This window comes from Microtus oregoni, unplaced genomic scaffold (assembly GCF_018167655.1).
Source record: "Microtus oregoni isolate MIOR12 unplaced genomic scaffold, Mior012 000003F_ref0000135, whole genome shotgun sequence".
Classification (NCBI taxonomy): Eukaryota; Metazoa; Chordata; class Mammalia; order Rodentia; family Cricetidae; genus Microtus; species Microtus oregoni.
Window position 1 is genome coordinate 25,204,005 of NW_024543062.1, and position 16,870 is coordinate 25,220,874.

The following is a 16,870-nucleotide window of genomic DNA, read 5'->3' on the forward strand; positions in this document are numbered from 1 at the left end:
GATTAAAGGCATGTGCTACCACCACCCACCCAATTTAGGTTTTTTTTCTTTAGACATCAGAATTTTATCTTCTCTTTTATTCTTTTATGTGTAGCGATTTGTGCGAGGTCCTCTTCCATGCTGTTCATCAGGCCATTTGTTACCCTTCTAGGCAGTCAAACAACTTGTTCCTGTTTCTGTAAATTCTGTGTCACCCCCTACCCCCACCCCCGGTAGTGAGCACTTTGAGGCAGCATCAGGAGCAGCCTCCTTGGGAAAAGCGGAATTGCTGGGTCTCATGTGTGGCCTGCTGTGTGGGTGTGGACTGGGATCTGCCTAGACATGGAGAGAATATGTGGCCCAGTTACCGTCAGCTTGACTGCAAGCTCGTCTGCCTTTGGAAACAGGTACAGACTCGGACACTTGCTTCCCCTCACCTCTGATAAGAGACAACCGGTGTTTGGGAGGGGGTTCCTTCTGCCTGAGACTTTCCTGTGATGCTAAGTAGCGCTTGAATGGTATCTATGATTCTGTGTTCAGAAGAGCAGGAATTAAGTGTCGAGACTCAGGCACCCACTTTTAGAGTAACCCTAGGGCCTAAAAAGGACAGGAATATGGATTTTTTTTTTCAGGATTGGTAGTAAACCATGAATATGGATGCTATTTTAGATCGGGGGAAGTAGTTGGTAGCCCTAAACCGTCTCTTATATTTAGAAGCCTGGGTCTAGGGTTACATATCAAGATTCGTGCAGGGAGCTGTTTTGCTGATTGCAGCTGTCCTGCGTTTGCCAGAGCTAATTTGCTGATCCAGGAGCTGAGGCCAGCAATTTTTATGTCTGCATCTGCTTCTGCCCATAACTTGTGGGTAGGGACAGGGCCGCCTCAAGACATCAGCCTGAGCGAGCGAGTCGTGCACAGAGGAACTGTGCTCCCTGAACCGCCAGCCCCTCGCAGGCAGCCAGCTCGCCCATCTGCGGAATTCTTTGTGTGCCCCTCCATGGCTTCCTTCTACACTTGCATTTGCCTCTGTCCCTCACGGGGGTGAGCAGACTTCCTGGGTTCTCCCTTAGCGGGGATTTGAATTTCAAAGCTGAGTCCGGTTTCCGTGCTTGAGTAGGTGCCCAGGGATTGCAGGCTGGATGAGAGGCGAGTCTACAGAGTTGGGAAATGGCTTTGAAAGCTGTTTGATTACTCTGCTCTTGGAAGGTGTAGTTAGAACAGAAGGCCCGGTGTGGACAGAGTTTGAGTTCTTCCGCCCAGCATCTGTCTCTCCTTCTGGTAAATGCTCTCTGGTTTTTCTCTGGGGAGTCACCTTTTCCACACCCTCCATCTGTGAAGACTGTCTGGCACTAACCTCACACTCAGCCCCGGTGTTCCAAAAGCTGAGGGAGGAGAGAGAGGCATACATACTCCTCGCCGCAGTCAGCTTGGATTGGCCACACCTGCTTGATGATGGTTGGATAGTCTATGGACTTTTTGTTTGTTTTTGTTCCTGACCAATTGTACATTATCTTGTACAGTTAATTCTCCTCCCACCCAGTAACTATGGAAGCAAACGCTTTAGCTCCATGGGTGGTGGTAAAACAGTCGGGAAAGTCCAAAGCTGTTGGCCACAAGCTCATGGCTATGAACCTATAACAAACACAACAAGCCGGGGATGAGAAATGTTGGGGAATGTTTCCAGCAACCCAACACACCATTATCTAGTCTTCCTCAACATTCTCCTTGGAGTTTTGCAGTTACATGAACAGTAAACCCTGCTTTGTGCTTCAGCCGCTCATCTCACTGAATGATGTGCTAGGAGTGAGGACATCCCACTTCCTTTTCCTGTTGTGAAATTCCTCTACAGAAGACACCTGGGAGAAAGGCTTTGTTCTTGGCTCCCAGTTGGATGACACAGTCCCTCATGGTAAGGAAGTCACAGCATCCGGATCCGGAGAAGGGGTAGCTGGTTACATTCCTTCCTCAGGAAGTAAGGTGTGTGTGTGTGTGTGTGTGTGTGTGTGTGTGTGTCTGTGCGCGCGCTCAGCTCCCTTCTCCCTTCTGCTCACCTTTTCATTCACTCCAGGACCCTGCCCGAGGAATGGTGCCGCCCACAGTGGGTGTGTCTTCCCATCTCAGTTAACCTAATGGAGATAATCCCACAAGTCTTGATTCTCTTGTGGTTGACAAGTTGACAGTGGAGATTTACCACAGGGAGAGGGCCAGTCCAGATGTTATAAAATGCTCTAAAGAAGAGAACTGTCCCATATTGGGGCCCTAGGGGCCAACAAAACTCAGAGCCCCTCTTAACCCTGTAGATCCCACTGATAAGAGTATCATCTTATTTTGACTTTAGCTGAACTAATGTTTTAAATGCCCTGCAGGTCAGATATAAGTTAGTTTAGCAATGGGGGACTCTCTAGCCCCATCTCTGCCCTTTCTATGGTCTTCTCTGTGGAAAAAAGCTGAGGTAGATGAGCAACATTTTGATTATGGAAGTTTCTAGAGGAGTGAACACAGCAAGAAAAACAGACTCATACAGCACGGTAAATGGGCTTACTTAAAGCCATTTTTATTCTGCGCTCTCAGCAACACTTTCCACTGGGCAAAAGAGACCAGAGACCCAAACATAAACAACAAGATGTGAGAAACAGGACCTGATAGGCTGGAATGGCGCTGGTGTCCCTGGACACTGAGACTCCCTTCTGGGACAAGGGCTGGCTCATGACACACCTGGGTGAAATGACCAGTAGATTCTCATGTCCGTCAAGTTTTCTTTTTGTTGCTAGGGTCTAGTGTTTCCACGATTACCATGCTCCACATCTGTTTAGTGCATAGAGCTTTCCCCCCAGGGGCATGTCTATTACAGCAATTAATTTTTGTAGCAGTATGAGGTAAGGAGGTAGCTGTTCTTATCTCCATTCTTCAGAGGAAGAAACTTTAAAATCAACGTGCATAGCTAGTGTCAAATAAGGAAATACAGAGTGACCGGGCATGGCCGAAGAAGCCCCTAAGCTGGCACTCAGAAGGCAGAAGCAGAGGGATCATTTGTAAGGTCATCTTTGGCTACATAGCAATTCAAGACCAGCCTGAGTTGCCTGGGAAAACCCATTCCCCCTGAGAGACATTGAAACAGATGTTTGGACTCTCCATCACTTGTTCCTGCAGTTAGAAAAGGGTACTTTGCCTTGCTCATGCTCACTGTCACTGTGTTTCCGACATTAATTCTGGAGGTGATTTTTTTTTTTTTTGCCATGAATATCACCTGTTAGGTTAAGCACTCGGTGTCTACCTCTGAGTTCACTTACTTACATAATACAGAGCATCAGTCCATGATGAACCACGCGTGGAAGCTAATAACATCACCGAGTTCTGTCTAGCCTGAGACTGGACCTGAAGGCTGCTGCTGCTTTGCAGTGCTGGGCAATGACTGTTCTGGCAGGAAGGTGTGAAGGTTCCTGAGAGAGAGATTCTCCTTGCAGCGATCAGGAATGAGAAAAGATACAGCAGGAAGCATTCTTCGAAATCCAGTGTTATTTGCTACTGTATTTATAAATTAGAGATCATCTTGCGTACCACCCGTGGCCCATACTTCCCACACTGCAAAAACCCTATGCTAGCATGCTTGGGCACGTGGGGTAATGACATCACGAAGCCAGGGCATTCATACCTTAGTGGTTGACGTCGGATAGGAAAAAAAAATGCAAGAATGTGACACTTCCAAGTAGCAGCCAGATTTTCTAAAAGAAATAGGTTTGAAAGAAAGCCACGTTCCATAAAATAACCAGTTTATTCCCACATTTGGGGTGGAGAGGGTGCACATATGCCTAGGATCTGGGCTCATTCTCAGGCTCCGAGGGATCGGTGCAGATAGAAGCAGAAGGGGGACTATTGGAAACATTAAACATGGGGCAGAATTCCAGAAGGCTTGCGTGAGCTTTGGGGTTGCTGAGGGAAGTGGTGAGAACCTACAGCATGGGAAAAATAAATCTATGAATTCAAGTTGCTGTACAACTTTAAACATGCTACAAGGTTTGGATTCTATTTTGTAAACACCAGCATTCTCTGCTCTCCTTGGAAACCATTGGCTCCCCTCAAATCCAGATCCCCCCATGAAAAATAGTGAGGTTTCTGAAGTTCATCCCCACAGAAGAGGAATGGACGCAGTTTGCTGAACTGAGACAGCGAGACACCATTTTCTTGTTTTTCAGCAGTCAGTGACTTTGGTAGGCATGTCTGTGCCACTCTGATTTCCTGCGTCCGGACTTGGTGTTCGTTTGCCAGGGACTTGCCTCTGGAGAGTCCTGGAGGGAAGGATCTCACAGTCTGAAATCGAGGATCCATTCCTCAGAAACTTCTTGGGATGTGTCAGATGAGGACTGTCCTCCATGCTGCCCGCTGACTGCTGGCTCTTCAGGGGCTGTGTGGCACACAGAGAAGGAGACAGCGTGTGTGTGAGAGAGAGACAATGGACTGGACTTCTGGGGGTGGGCTTTGAGGGCTTGCTGCTCTTATTTGAAGAACTCATTCTGACTAGAGGCTGCTCAAGTGGGCTAGTGGGCTTTGTGCTTTGTGCTCTAAGCACTGGTTTTCTTCTGAAAAAAATTTTTTTTTCACCTGAAAAATTGTCAGGAGTGTTTATCACGAGCTATTGTGGGCCATGGAGCAATTACAGCTTATAGCAATTGATAATTCAGGTGTCAACCCACCCGAGAAATTATCCTCAGATAGAGGAGCCCTGCCTGGCAGAGCTGGCAAGGCCACTGCCTCTGGAAACTGTGGCTTTCATTTGTAATTTCGCTTGTGCAATAACAGTTGGGATAGCTCCCCATTGCCATGTATTTCCATGTACTATGTCCATGTAATTTCATGATTACATCTCAGTCGTATTTGTGGATGTGGTCAGAAGGACAGCTTCTCTCTACACTGTGTTCTCCGCATCATGGTGAGAAACTTAGAAGCCTGTTCTCTACCATTAGCCTTACATACAGAGCAAGTTGGCCAGACATGTGTCCTTCTGGACAGACCACAAAGGGAACTTCCACAGATGTTATGTATGAAATTGCAGGCATCTGGCCTTGTAGGCCCTAAGCCTTCAGAGGATTTATGATGAATCAGGGTGGTATTGGAGGTGTCTGTCTTAGTCCTTCAAGAGACCAATAGCACCTAACTGACTAGGTCCAGATACTATTAATCACACTTAAGAAATGTAAAATAATGCACATATTTTTTTGCCTTTTCCCTGGCTCTCTCAATGGTGTAGTTTTCTTCCTTTGTAACCTGTAGCAGCCTCTTTAAAAGATCTCCTGTACCTCCTCACTGCTGAAGCTGCTGTTAGCTACAAACTAGCTGATAAATTTTGCTACATATCTTCAAAGACTGCCTGTGTTCTAAGAATTTGCCTTGTAGTATTTTATATTACTAACAAGTTGCTAATATATATATATATATATATATATATATATATATATATGCATGGAATTCGTTACAGCTGAAGAAATAGATTGAGAAGAAATAAGGAGAGGAAGAAGAAGAAGGAAGAAGAGAAGGAGAAGAGGAGAAGGAGGAAAGAAGGGAGAGAGGAGAGAGGAGGAGGAGAAGTAGAGCAGGAGAAGAGGAGAAGGAGGAAAGAAGGGAGAGAGGAGAGAGGAGGAGGAGAAGTAGAGCAGGAGGAGAAGAAAGAATGTAAAATAATTAGAACAGAAAGAATTGAAACAGAATATTGTAACAGAGAATTGGAATTGAGACAGAGAATCAGAGCAAAGAAATTATAAACAATTAGGACAGAAGAATTAGGATAGAGGCAGTGGAATGAAGAGAGAGAAATAAAGAGCACATGACTAGAAAGAACATTTGGGAGAAGATTTTTTTTTTCCCTACAGCCATCAGACTTTTGTCTTATGCTCATTGTGGCTTCTCTTTTTGAACTCCGAGTGAAAACTTTTAAGACAGGCCCTTGAAAGTTTTTAATAAAAAATGTATTTAATTTTGTGTGTGGTCTGTGCAAAAAACCTGAATGTTACGGATGCAATTACATTCACTGAGCAGCTCTGTGCCTCGGGCTCTTCTCTAGTGACTTTTAGTTCTCAGGGTTGGGTTGTCTATGTCCTCTGGGCATTTTCTTTGTTTATATCCATGGACAGGAAGGTGTGTGTAGAGTGTGTGTGTGTTTGTGTGTGTAGACTGTGTGTGTAGAGTGTGTGTGTGTGGGTGGGTGGGTTGTGTGTGTGTGGACTGTGTGCGTGTGAACTGTGTGTGTGGAGTGTGTATGTGTGTGTATGGACTGTGTGTGTGTGGGCTGTGTGCATGTGGTGTGTGTGGAGTGTGTGTGTGCATATGTGTAGTATGTGTGTGGATGGAGTGTGTGTGTATATAGTGTATGTGTGTAGTGTGTTGTGTAGTGTATATAGTGTGTGTGGAGCATGTGTGAAGTGTGTGTATGTGGCAAGCATGTGTGTGTGGTGTGTGTGTGGCATGCGTGTGTTTGTGTGTGGCGTGCGTGTGTGGGGTGCATGTGTGTGGAGTTGTGTGGAATATGTGTAAGCATGTGTGTGAGAATGTATACACATGTGTACCTAATGGGGTCATATCCATTCAGTATCCACTGGGGGTTAGTCTCAGGACAAGTACCTGAGGAAGAAACGGGAGCAAGCTGTGTGGGTAAAAAGAGGAAGATTGCTCCAGGCACTGGGGCCAGCAAGTGCCAAGGCCACAAAGCAAAGGAGTATGCTCTGTGCTCACACAGAAGAGTTCAGCTGCTGGAGTGAGAACGCAGAAAAGCACTGTGAGAGGAGCGAGCGCTGGCGCAGCCAAGCACTCAGCCTTGGAAAGGAAGTTTCCACGTTTCCGGCCATGTGGCTGCCCTTCCCAAACAGCACTGCTGGTTTAATCTGACCTGTGAAGGACATTTAATTCTTTTAAGGGCTTCCCTTGTTCCAGACAAAGCCTCCTGGGGCATCCTTGCACAGGTATGGCTTGAAACCCTGGCCGCATATGAGAATTACTCAGAAAGTCTTAAAACCCATCATGCCTGGCCTTGTAGCTGGAGAGTCTGACAGCCTAGGGTGAATCATAGGCTAGTAGTTTTTAAGGTCCCCCAGCGTGGCAAGAGTAGAGAATCCCTATTTGTCATGCATTTCTGTGCGTTTGCATCTATGGTGTGTGTGTGTGTGCGCGCGCGCATGTTTGTCCATGCTTGTGAAGGTCAGGGTTGCACTGGGTGTCCTCAGTCACCTCCCCACCTTCATTTTTGAGTCAAGGTCTCCTACTGAACCTGGAGCTTTCCCATTAGGACAGACAGGCCAGCGAGCCTTCCCAGTGCTGAGGTGTAGAATCGGTGTGTTAGTGGGCACATGGGGAGCATGGTTATGCCTGTATCTGAGGGGATTGACTAGCTGCTCCCACTCCCACCAACACCAGCGTCCATCCACACGGCCCGAGTTTCCTATCGAAAGTGGCTTGTTATTTATCTAGAACCTACACGAATCCTTTTATTTCCAGATTATTTAACTCTGAATACAATGGAAGTGTGGAGATTGCTGCTATGCTGCATTGTTTAGGAGATAACAAGAGAAATGTCAGTTCCTATGTGATGAAGAGGCAACACTGTTCTAAATGTTTTCGGCCTGAGAATGAATTTAAGGATGAGGGACTCACAGGTACAGAGGTCTGACTGTCCATCCAGGGAGACAGCCACGAAGACAGTCCCAAGCTACTCCCTGACCCAGGGTAAAATAGCCAGTGTCTCACACTCTGCCAGCTTTGACAGCCATCTTTTCAGCTACTTCCATCTGGCCAAGAAAAAAATACAGCGTTTAATTCATGTTTAAACTGTGTCTCCTTGTCACTAGCGAAGATTTTTCATTCTTTTTCTCTTGAGATGGATATGGGCTCTCACTCTGCAGCCCAGGCTGTCTTTAAACTTGAGGCCATCCTTCTGCCTCAGCTTTTTCAATGCTAAGATGACAGGCCTTAGCTTCTGAACGTGCTGTATTCTGTTTCTTCATTATATCCCAATCTACCATTGCTGGATGCTTAGCTTTGAATCCCCTGTCTAAGCTTATCTGAGCTAATAAAAAGCCTGCTCAATCTTTGAGAAATAGACCCCCATTTTTATTAGAAATAAAATTTCAGTGAAGATGTATTTATGGAAAAACAATATCCAAGAAGTCCTGTCCAAGCCAGAACACAAGTTTGCTTTTTAAAAAGTTAAATTCTCTCTCTCTCTCTCTCTCTCTCTCTCTCTCTCTCTCTCTCTCTCTCTCTGTGTGTGTGTGTGTACACATCAAAGGACACCTTGTGGGAACTGGTTCTCTCCTCCTACCATGTGTGGTCCTGGGGATCACACTTGGGCATCAGACTTGGAGGCCAGCCTCTGTGCCCACTGATCAGACTTGGAGGCTAGCCCCATCTTGCCAGTCCCACCCAGATTTGCTTGTGTACTTTTTTAAAAAAAGATTTATTTATTTATTTATTTATTTATTATGTATACAGTGTTCTGTCTGCATGTATACCTGCAGGCCAGAAGAGGGCACCATATCTCATTACAGATGGTTGTGAGCCACCATGTGGTTGCTGGGAATTGAACTCATGATCTCTGGAAGAGCAGTCAGTGCTCTCAACCGCTGAGCCACTCTCCAGCCCAGCTTGTGTACTTTTGACAAAAGGCCAAATTCTTGTTTGATTCCACCTCAGAACGCAGCATGTGTCCTTCTAATCCTGATACAACAACAACCCTTTATGAGGGCAGGAATGGGTGGGTTCCTGCCCGTACCTGTACAAGACAGGTGCTTTCATAACGGAGAATAAGTTAAAAGTTATTGTGTACCTCCTAATGGGTATCAGGGACACCAAGCCCCCTTAGATGGCAATATCTGCTTATTATACATCTCCTAACGGGCACTTGGGACCCTACCTTTCTTAGGTGGCAATACCTGCTTACTCTGCACCTCCTAGTGGCCACCTAGGACCCCCTACCATCCTCAGATGGCAAGTTATTCCTTAAAGAAACCTTAGGATGCCGGGCGGTGGTGGCGCACGCCTTTAATCCCAGCACTTGAGAGGCAGAGGCAGGAGGATCTCTGTGAGTTCGAGACTAGCCTGGTCTACAAGAGCTAGTTCCAGGACAGGCTCCAAAACCACAGAGAAACCCTGTCTCGAAAAACCAAAAAAAAAAAAAAAAAAAAAAAAAAAAGAAACTTTAGGACATGAAAATTCTTGTGGCTACAAAGGACAAGCAAGTGCTAGTTTGTGGGGTGCTGTTTCATCTTATAAGACAGGATCTCATTATGTACTCAAGGCTGGCTTCAAACTCGTGGTCCTCCACTCTCAGTTGAGACTGAAATGAATGTGACTCCATGCCCAGGTAAGCAATCTGAGTATAGGTAGGAATCTATTTTTAGCTCTTTGGATATTCCCGAGACCACACAGAGGTAGTGTCTGGGGATCACGTTGTATATTTATTTTACTTGATGGCAAATCCATGCTATTCTACACATGCTGGAGAACCTGGCTGCTGCAGCACTCAGTGTTCATGAACTCGGATGGGAACCCAACCCTTTCCCTCTTAACAAGAGCCTAGAGTGTGTAGTGTTTGGGCAGCCACCAAGAGCGCTATACACAGCAGGTGACTTTGGTTTTCGATCTCTTTTGGAAATGTTTTGGGGGGGGCGTGCTGCATGGAGCTGACCAGATCTGCCTGAGAGTGTAAAATGGAGCCCTCCTCTGGAAGCTTCCAAGATGAAGTTTGATTGTACTCAACACCAGAGAATATGTAAAATGATCTTACATAAACTGGGAGGTGGTGGCGCACACCTTTAATCCCAGTGCTCGGGAGGCAGAGGCAGGTGGATCTCTGTTAGTTTGAGGCCAGCCTGGTCTACAGAGCTAGTTCTGTGACAGGCTCCAAAGCTACACAAAGAAACTCTGCCTCAAAAACAAAACAAAACAACAACAACAACAACAAAAAAAACAAACCCCAAACCCCAGAAAAAGCCGACCCTACTTGAGCTAACTGAGATGGCCTCACTGTCACACAGATGTCATTACCTTTAGGTCCAGGCTTTGTCTCGCCCAACTGGCTTGCCACTAACAAAGTTTCTTTGGTCCCATGGGACATCAGACAAGTAGCCATGTGAAGGACCATGGGGAAGGAGGAGGAGATGCAGGAGATGAGGGGTCAGCAGGTATCTTGAGTGTGGCACGACCTCTGCCCCAGGGAGCTGAGAAATCCCCTGATCCCTTACAGACAGGAGCACTTAGAAAATCCTTTGTTTTCTTTGACCTTGTTCCTGACACAGAGCATCAAGTTTTCTTGGGTAATAAAGATTATCTTTTGTTCTAGCAGATAGCTCTTGGTTGGTCCTAGATAGACTAGCGATGCTGGATTGTTGCCATGGAAACCAATCATGTGATGAAAGGTCAGTAGTTTTCAGTCCTATCTCTTTTTTCCCAGGGAAGGGAAATAGGCTGGAGGCTGAATTGATATAATTCTTCATGCCAACGTTATGAAACCCTTCAGAGTAGCCCTTCAGAGAGACAGGGTCTGAAAGGCATCTGCATCGCCACCCACTCGTGCCTGCAGGGATTGCACCCAGAGTGGCAGGGAAGCTCCCACACCTTCCCTCTCTCATCAGGATGCTCATCTACACTCCTCAGTGATGTACTTCATAGCAAATGAGTACCCATTAGTGCTTCCTTGAGTTCTGTGAGCCAGCTACGCACATGAAAGCAGTCTGAAGCGGGGTCATGGAACCTGATGTCTCTCTGGTAGAGAGCCACATTTAATGGGAGGCTTAGAACTGACATCTCGAGTAGCCGAGCACTTAGTCTGTGGGAACTGCCCGTACCTCTTGACGGGGTGTCTCAGCTGCAGGGCATCCAGTTGGTCTTTGCTGAGAATTGTTTGTTGTGTGGGCTACTCCACCAGCCTACATCTGACCACAGAAGTGTGCTTCCTCGAATGTATAGAAAAGGGAAAACATCTTCTTATCTCTTATGTTAGGCATGTAAACAGTCTGGTTTTATGGCACACACACATGGGCGAGAATGTTTTTCATTAAGTAAAAACAGTAGGGCAGTGGTTATGTGATGTTAGAACACCTAGAATCAATACCTTGTGAGATAATACATATTTTAAGATCACTCTAGGGCTTTCTGGGTCCCAGAGATCTGCATTTACAAGTCCCCCAGCAGGATCTGCGGCAGGCGGTCGGAGAGCTGAGGGTACTTTGAAAAACATGACCACCGTGACTCGTCTCACCTTGCTTCAAGGGACTTAGGAGAAAGCTCAACCTGAAGACATGTCAAGGATTTGTATATACTCGGGATAATAAATACCATCTTTCGTCTGTGGGGTTCATCTCTTCACTTGGCCTGGCAGCTTGAGGGAAGAGAAGTCCCTGACTTTGAGAGACTTAAGTGTCTGATGTTGTTTGAAACCGGAACCATCTGACAAGACATTGTTCTCTGCAAAATACTAAATATTTGCATGATTCTCAGAGCTTCTGAATTTGGTGACGTGAAACTGTCCCCAAACATCAAGTGACTTTCTTAGATAGTTTATAGAATGAGATGAACCAGGGCTTTGTGTGGGTTTAGTTACAGACTACCACAGTCTGGGCTATTTAAAGAAACACTAGGGAGACACAGGCCATTTGAGTTCTGTTTTCCTGCTTGATTATTGTTTTTTTGATGAGGATAAAGATTAACTACTTTTAATAATGATAATGATAATAATGATAATAATAATAATAATAATGATATTTTTCAGTGTCAGGTACCAAATCTTAGATATTGCTCATGTCAAGCAAGAATATTACCCCCGACCTGCATTATTTTTAATTTTGGGGGGATTATTTTTTTTGATATATATATATATATCTCATATAACTCATATAACCTAGGCTGATCTTGAACTTGCTATGTAGCTGAGGATGACCCTGAACTCTTGATCTTGTTGCGTTGTCTTTCTGCCTCTCAAGTGAGCTGGGGTTACAGATATCAACCACCACGGTAGTCACGAAGATCAATTTTTTGTTTATTTTTAAAAACTGTTTACTTTATTATTTTTATTTAAGGAAGTGTGTGCATTTGCACATGAGCACAGGACTCTTGGAGACCAAAAGAGGGCATTGGGTCTCCTGGAGCTGTAGTTAGAGGGAATTGTGGGCCTTTTTGATGTGGGTGCTGGGACCTGAACTCAAGTCCTCTGGAAGAGCAGCAAATGCTCTCAGCCTCTGAGCCATCTCTCCACTTCCTTTATTATTGGTTTATTTAGATTTATCTGTTTTTATTTTCTGGGTATGAATGTTTTGTCTACATATGTGTTTGCCCTGTGTACTTGCCTGGTGTCCTTGAAGACCAGAAGAGGGCATCAGATCGCCTGGAACTGGAGTTACAGACAGTTGTGAGCCACCTGAGTAGGTGCTGGGAATTGAACCCAGGTCTTCTAAGAGATCAGCCAATGTTCCTAACCACTGAGCCATCTCTCTAGCTGCGGCTTGTGTTTGTTTTTTATTTGAGATTGGGTCTCACTATGTAGTCCAAGTTGTCCTGGAGCTCTCTAGCCACACAGAGACCAGGCTGGCCTTGAACTCACTGTGATTCTCCCACTTTTACACCCTGAGTGCTGGAACTAAAGTTGTGAGCCACCATACCTCACTCCCATGTTTTTAAAAAGACAAACACTGCCTAGGCTCCCCCAAAGCCAGTACGTGCAGTAGGATAAAAAACCCACTGCGATTGTTCTTGAGTTCTCAGTATTCCTCATTGTCCGCTATGTTCAGCTAGTCTGGATTTATCCCATGCTTTTTCAGACCTAGGCCAGCTGGCCTTGGTGAGTTCCCGATAGAACATCCCCATTGTCTCAGTGTGTGGGTGCACCCCTCGTGGTCCTGAGTTCCTTGCTCGTGCTCCGTCTCCTGCTCCTGAGTTTGGATGCTCACCTTAAGAGACCTGGATAGAGGTGGGCGGTCCTTGGGCTTCCCACAGATCAGGGAACCCTGATTGCTCTTCGAGCAGATGAGGGAGGGGGACTTGATGGGGGGGGGGGAAATGGGAAGCGGTTGCGGGGAGGAGGCAGAAATCCTTAATAAATAAATAAATTAAAAAAAAAATAAATAAAAAAAAATAAAAAGACAAACACTTGACAGTTTTGCAAAATCTCCTTTAGAGAGGAGTTTTGAATTAAACTCAGAAATATCCATTCTGGCTTTGCCTCGCCTAGGCTTGATGTCCTCTGCAGTCAGATTTCCCTCCCATGAAGTCCTTGCTGGCTTCCAGACTGTTCCCACAGAGCCCGCCGTGGGGACACGCACACATCCGTAACCCTACCCCCTCCTTGGCACTGACGTAGGACAAAGTAGGACAGGGAGTTCGCTGATGTGAAGGAAAACCGACCACTGAGCTGAGGGCTACCCCACTGTGCCTCCTCCTTTGCGAAGGAAAAGGAAGAAGTTTGCCAGGATTGGACCAGAGGCTTCTATTAAACACCGGGCTCTAAATCCTCAGGGTGGAGGGAGGGGGAGGATGTTCAGAGCTGAAAAATTGCAGACTCCCAGGCTCACGTCTGATTCACCAGTTGGAAACCTCTGGGCATGTTTTGAATAAAAATGTCTATAAACCTTTCCGGGTGATTCTTGGGCAGTGCAAAGCTCGGGGACCTCTATTTAGCAGTCCCACATGGCCGTCCAATTTCTGTGAAACAGGGTGGGGGATATTTTATTTCAAAGACTACAGAGAATTTTGTCCTTAGCTCACTTCAGCTTCCTGGAAGATTGCAATTGATTTCTTTCTCTATAGGCTACTCTGTCTCTCTCATACACAAAGGACAAGAATTTATCTCTCTGTGGCAGGGTCTTAGTATGTAGCAGGGACTGGCCTCAAACATTTCCTCATCTCACCCTTGCTAAGAGCTCTAAGTTTTTTGAGTTTCTTTTTGGGATTCTAACTCTAGAAACCCTCTTTTTTTTTTTTTTTTGATAACTTGGACAGAAATGTATCTAAATAAGTCTGATCTTACAGGTAGGGAAAAAGAAGTCCGAGCATTTAACAGCTTGCCCAGACGTTATATGTGTTAGCTTTCAGTTTTATTTTTAGACAAGATCTCACTGTGTGGCTCAGGAACTCGATATGTAGAACAGGTTGTCCTTGAAATCACAGAGATGTGCTTGTCTCTGCATCCCGACTGCTGGGGTTAAAGGTGTACATCACCAGCCCAGGTCAGAGCTAGGACATGAATCCTGGTGAAACCGAAGGCAAAGCCCGTGCTCGAACCATTGTGAGACACAAGCCTTGAGGAAGAAAGAGTGGCGAGGTGACCTCAGTTCATAGCTTTTATTTGTGTTAGGGAAGCTTCAATCATAAGCATGCACGCACCAATGCCTTGACACCATCTGAAAACATTTGTATTATGAATAGTGGAATTCCTCATGAATGATGACTTCTGGGTCCCTTGTTCAAAAGACTTGGGTGTGATGTCTTAGGGACAAACATCTCTTTTTTTAAAAAAAAAATATTTTATTTTTTAAGTGTGTGTGTGTGTGTGTGTGTGTGTGTGTGTGATATGCGTGTAGGTGCTAGTGGAGGCCAGAAGAAGGTGTTCGATGGCCCTGGAATTGCAGTTAAAGGCAGCTGTGAGCTACCCAGAGTGGGTGCTGGGAACCAAACTCAGTTCCTGGTTAAGAGCAGGGGGCCATCTTCACCAGCGAGCTCTCTCCAGCTTTGGCAATCTGATGTTTGATCTGAATGTTCACTTCCGATTGGCAAGTAGACATGCTGTAGCCTGCGGGTGTGGGCATCATTTTCTCTTTTAGTGCGGGTTTAAACAGTGGCTGTCAACATCTCAATCAGATTTCCCACTCCTTTTAAAAATGGGGTCAGCATCCTGAGGGAGGCTGCTCCCTTTCAAATGGCTCAGCACAGTCCCCATGTCTCTGTTGTTTCCTAACCTGGCCACCACATTCATGTATGTCTCCTGTCTGACCTAGACGTCTATGTCTTGGCACTGGCTCATTACAAACCTCATGGCATTGTCACCCCCTCAGGGAATGCTGGGGTTGATCATAAAGCAGGGACAGCTTATCCCTGCCACTGGGCATACCGGGAAAGGAGGCAATAATGGACAGGTAGTGAGAAGCTGTACTTCAGAACCCAGCACCAGGGGTGGGACCCAGCTCAGAGGGTAAAGAGCCTGCTGTGTAAGCATGATTTCAGATCTCCAGCGCCAACATAAGAGCCAGGTGTGGCAGTGTGCGTCAGTCACCCCTGTGCCAAGGGCAGAGACATCTGGGTTCAGAGAGAGACTCTGGGTCAAATGATAGGCGGTGAGGGATGAGGGATATGCGCTAGCATCAGCCTCTGACTGCCATGTGACCTGCAGAGGTGAACCCACCTTTACACATATATACATCCATGTGAAATATACACACATGCATGTACCTGCATGTACAGACATAGACACACACGTGCATGCATGGGTACAGACATGCACACACACATGTGTGCACACATATACACATACACACAGACGCACACATGAACACAGCACAAAGAGCTGCAGCTAAATCCTATCTTCTGCCAACCATCTGTACCTCGGTATCCTTCCTCGCAACATGGCAATACCTCTTGAACTCCTTCTAGTGTTTCTATGGGAAAGTTCCAAGTGTTGTCTGCTGTGTGACAGGATCGGCACCAATGAGAGCTGCTATTACTGTGACCATTTAGTTAAGTCTGATCTGGGCAGTGCATGTTTTCACAAGTCCTCAGAAATGAAACCAAGACTGGCTTCCTTCTCCCAGAACGCTGTCCTCCAAGCTTGGCTCATGGGTGCACAGTCCTGAACTCTCTTTAGAGTCCTCTTAGCGCCTGCCCGAGGTCCTCTCCCGCCCCGTCTATAGCAAGAGTGGCAATAACTTTCAATAAGTGGTCTGCGTTCTCAGTGTGCTAAGAAGCAGCCGTCAGTCTGCACACATCCTCTCTCACCTGCCTAATGCGTACAATAGCTTCATGGGCTGTGAAGCACAGCGGGGGAAACTGAGGTCTGAGAAAGTTAAACAATTGATTTGGGGTGAGTGATAAGTGAGGACCTAGGTTCAGGCAATCTGGTACCAAGCTTGTACTATTACCCATGCTTCACAGTCTATGACACACACAAGCACACGCACACCACACACACACACACACACACACACCCCACAACCACACACACACACGCACACACCACACACACACACACACACCCCACAACCACACACACACACGCGCACACACACACATGCACACGTTCTTTAAGAACGGAGCTCAGCATGTTCTCCTCTGTCCTCTAGTGTTCTCATCTTCCCCCCATTCCAGGCCGACATCATCAGATTTTAGAGACCTTGACGATGGTGTCAGTGTCGTCTGAACAGAAATCCGGAGCTCTCTCTGCCCTTTTAGCTCCCCTTTCCCTTTCTTTGGACACTGCCCTCCGCTCCCCCTTGGGAGAGTTTCTGTTTGGACACGGGCTTCCATATGCACCTGGTCCTCATTGCTTGTGCACCTGGCTCATCTGATCTCCTGTGACATCTGCTGACCTCTCCATCACCAAGGCTGGGCTGGCTGATCTATCCAGACAAAGGATGTGACTTCCTCTCTCATCCACCCATGTGAGCCTCTTTGGTCAATGAAGCCCCCAAAAGGTTGGCCTTCTCAGCTTAAGGAGCAAGGTGCTTTGGTCAAGGATGTAGAAGAGTTAGTTGCCCAGGAAGAGAAGGTGAAGTATTCTTGGCCCTGTGAGTTTTTGTGCTTCTCATTTCTGGGCCCGGCTATATACCATGTGTCTTTTGCCTTTGTCAAAACCCTGATGGAAAGTGGCATTGATACAGAAGAAATATGTATAAATCCAGAGGGAAACATCAGTGTCCCCCTCTTT

The 16,870-nt window shown here is 46.2% G+C and overlaps 1 protein-coding gene across 1 annotated transcript in view; it reads right to left on the reverse strand.

Moving 5' to 3' along the window:
* Window positions 1-4,289: 4,289 nt before the first annotated feature.
* Tmem233 (transmembrane protein 233) overlaps window positions 4,290-16,870 on the reverse strand; it is a 36,930-nt gene continuing 24,349 nt past the window's right edge. Inside the window, exon 3 of the mRNA XM_041647047.1 lies at window positions 4,290-4,381. Within this exon, the coding sequence (XP_041502981.1) occupies window positions 4,375-4,381 (7 nt within the window). The 3' untranslated portion in view covers window positions 4,290-4,374. The remainder of the gene's footprint in view (window positions 4,382-16,870) is intronic.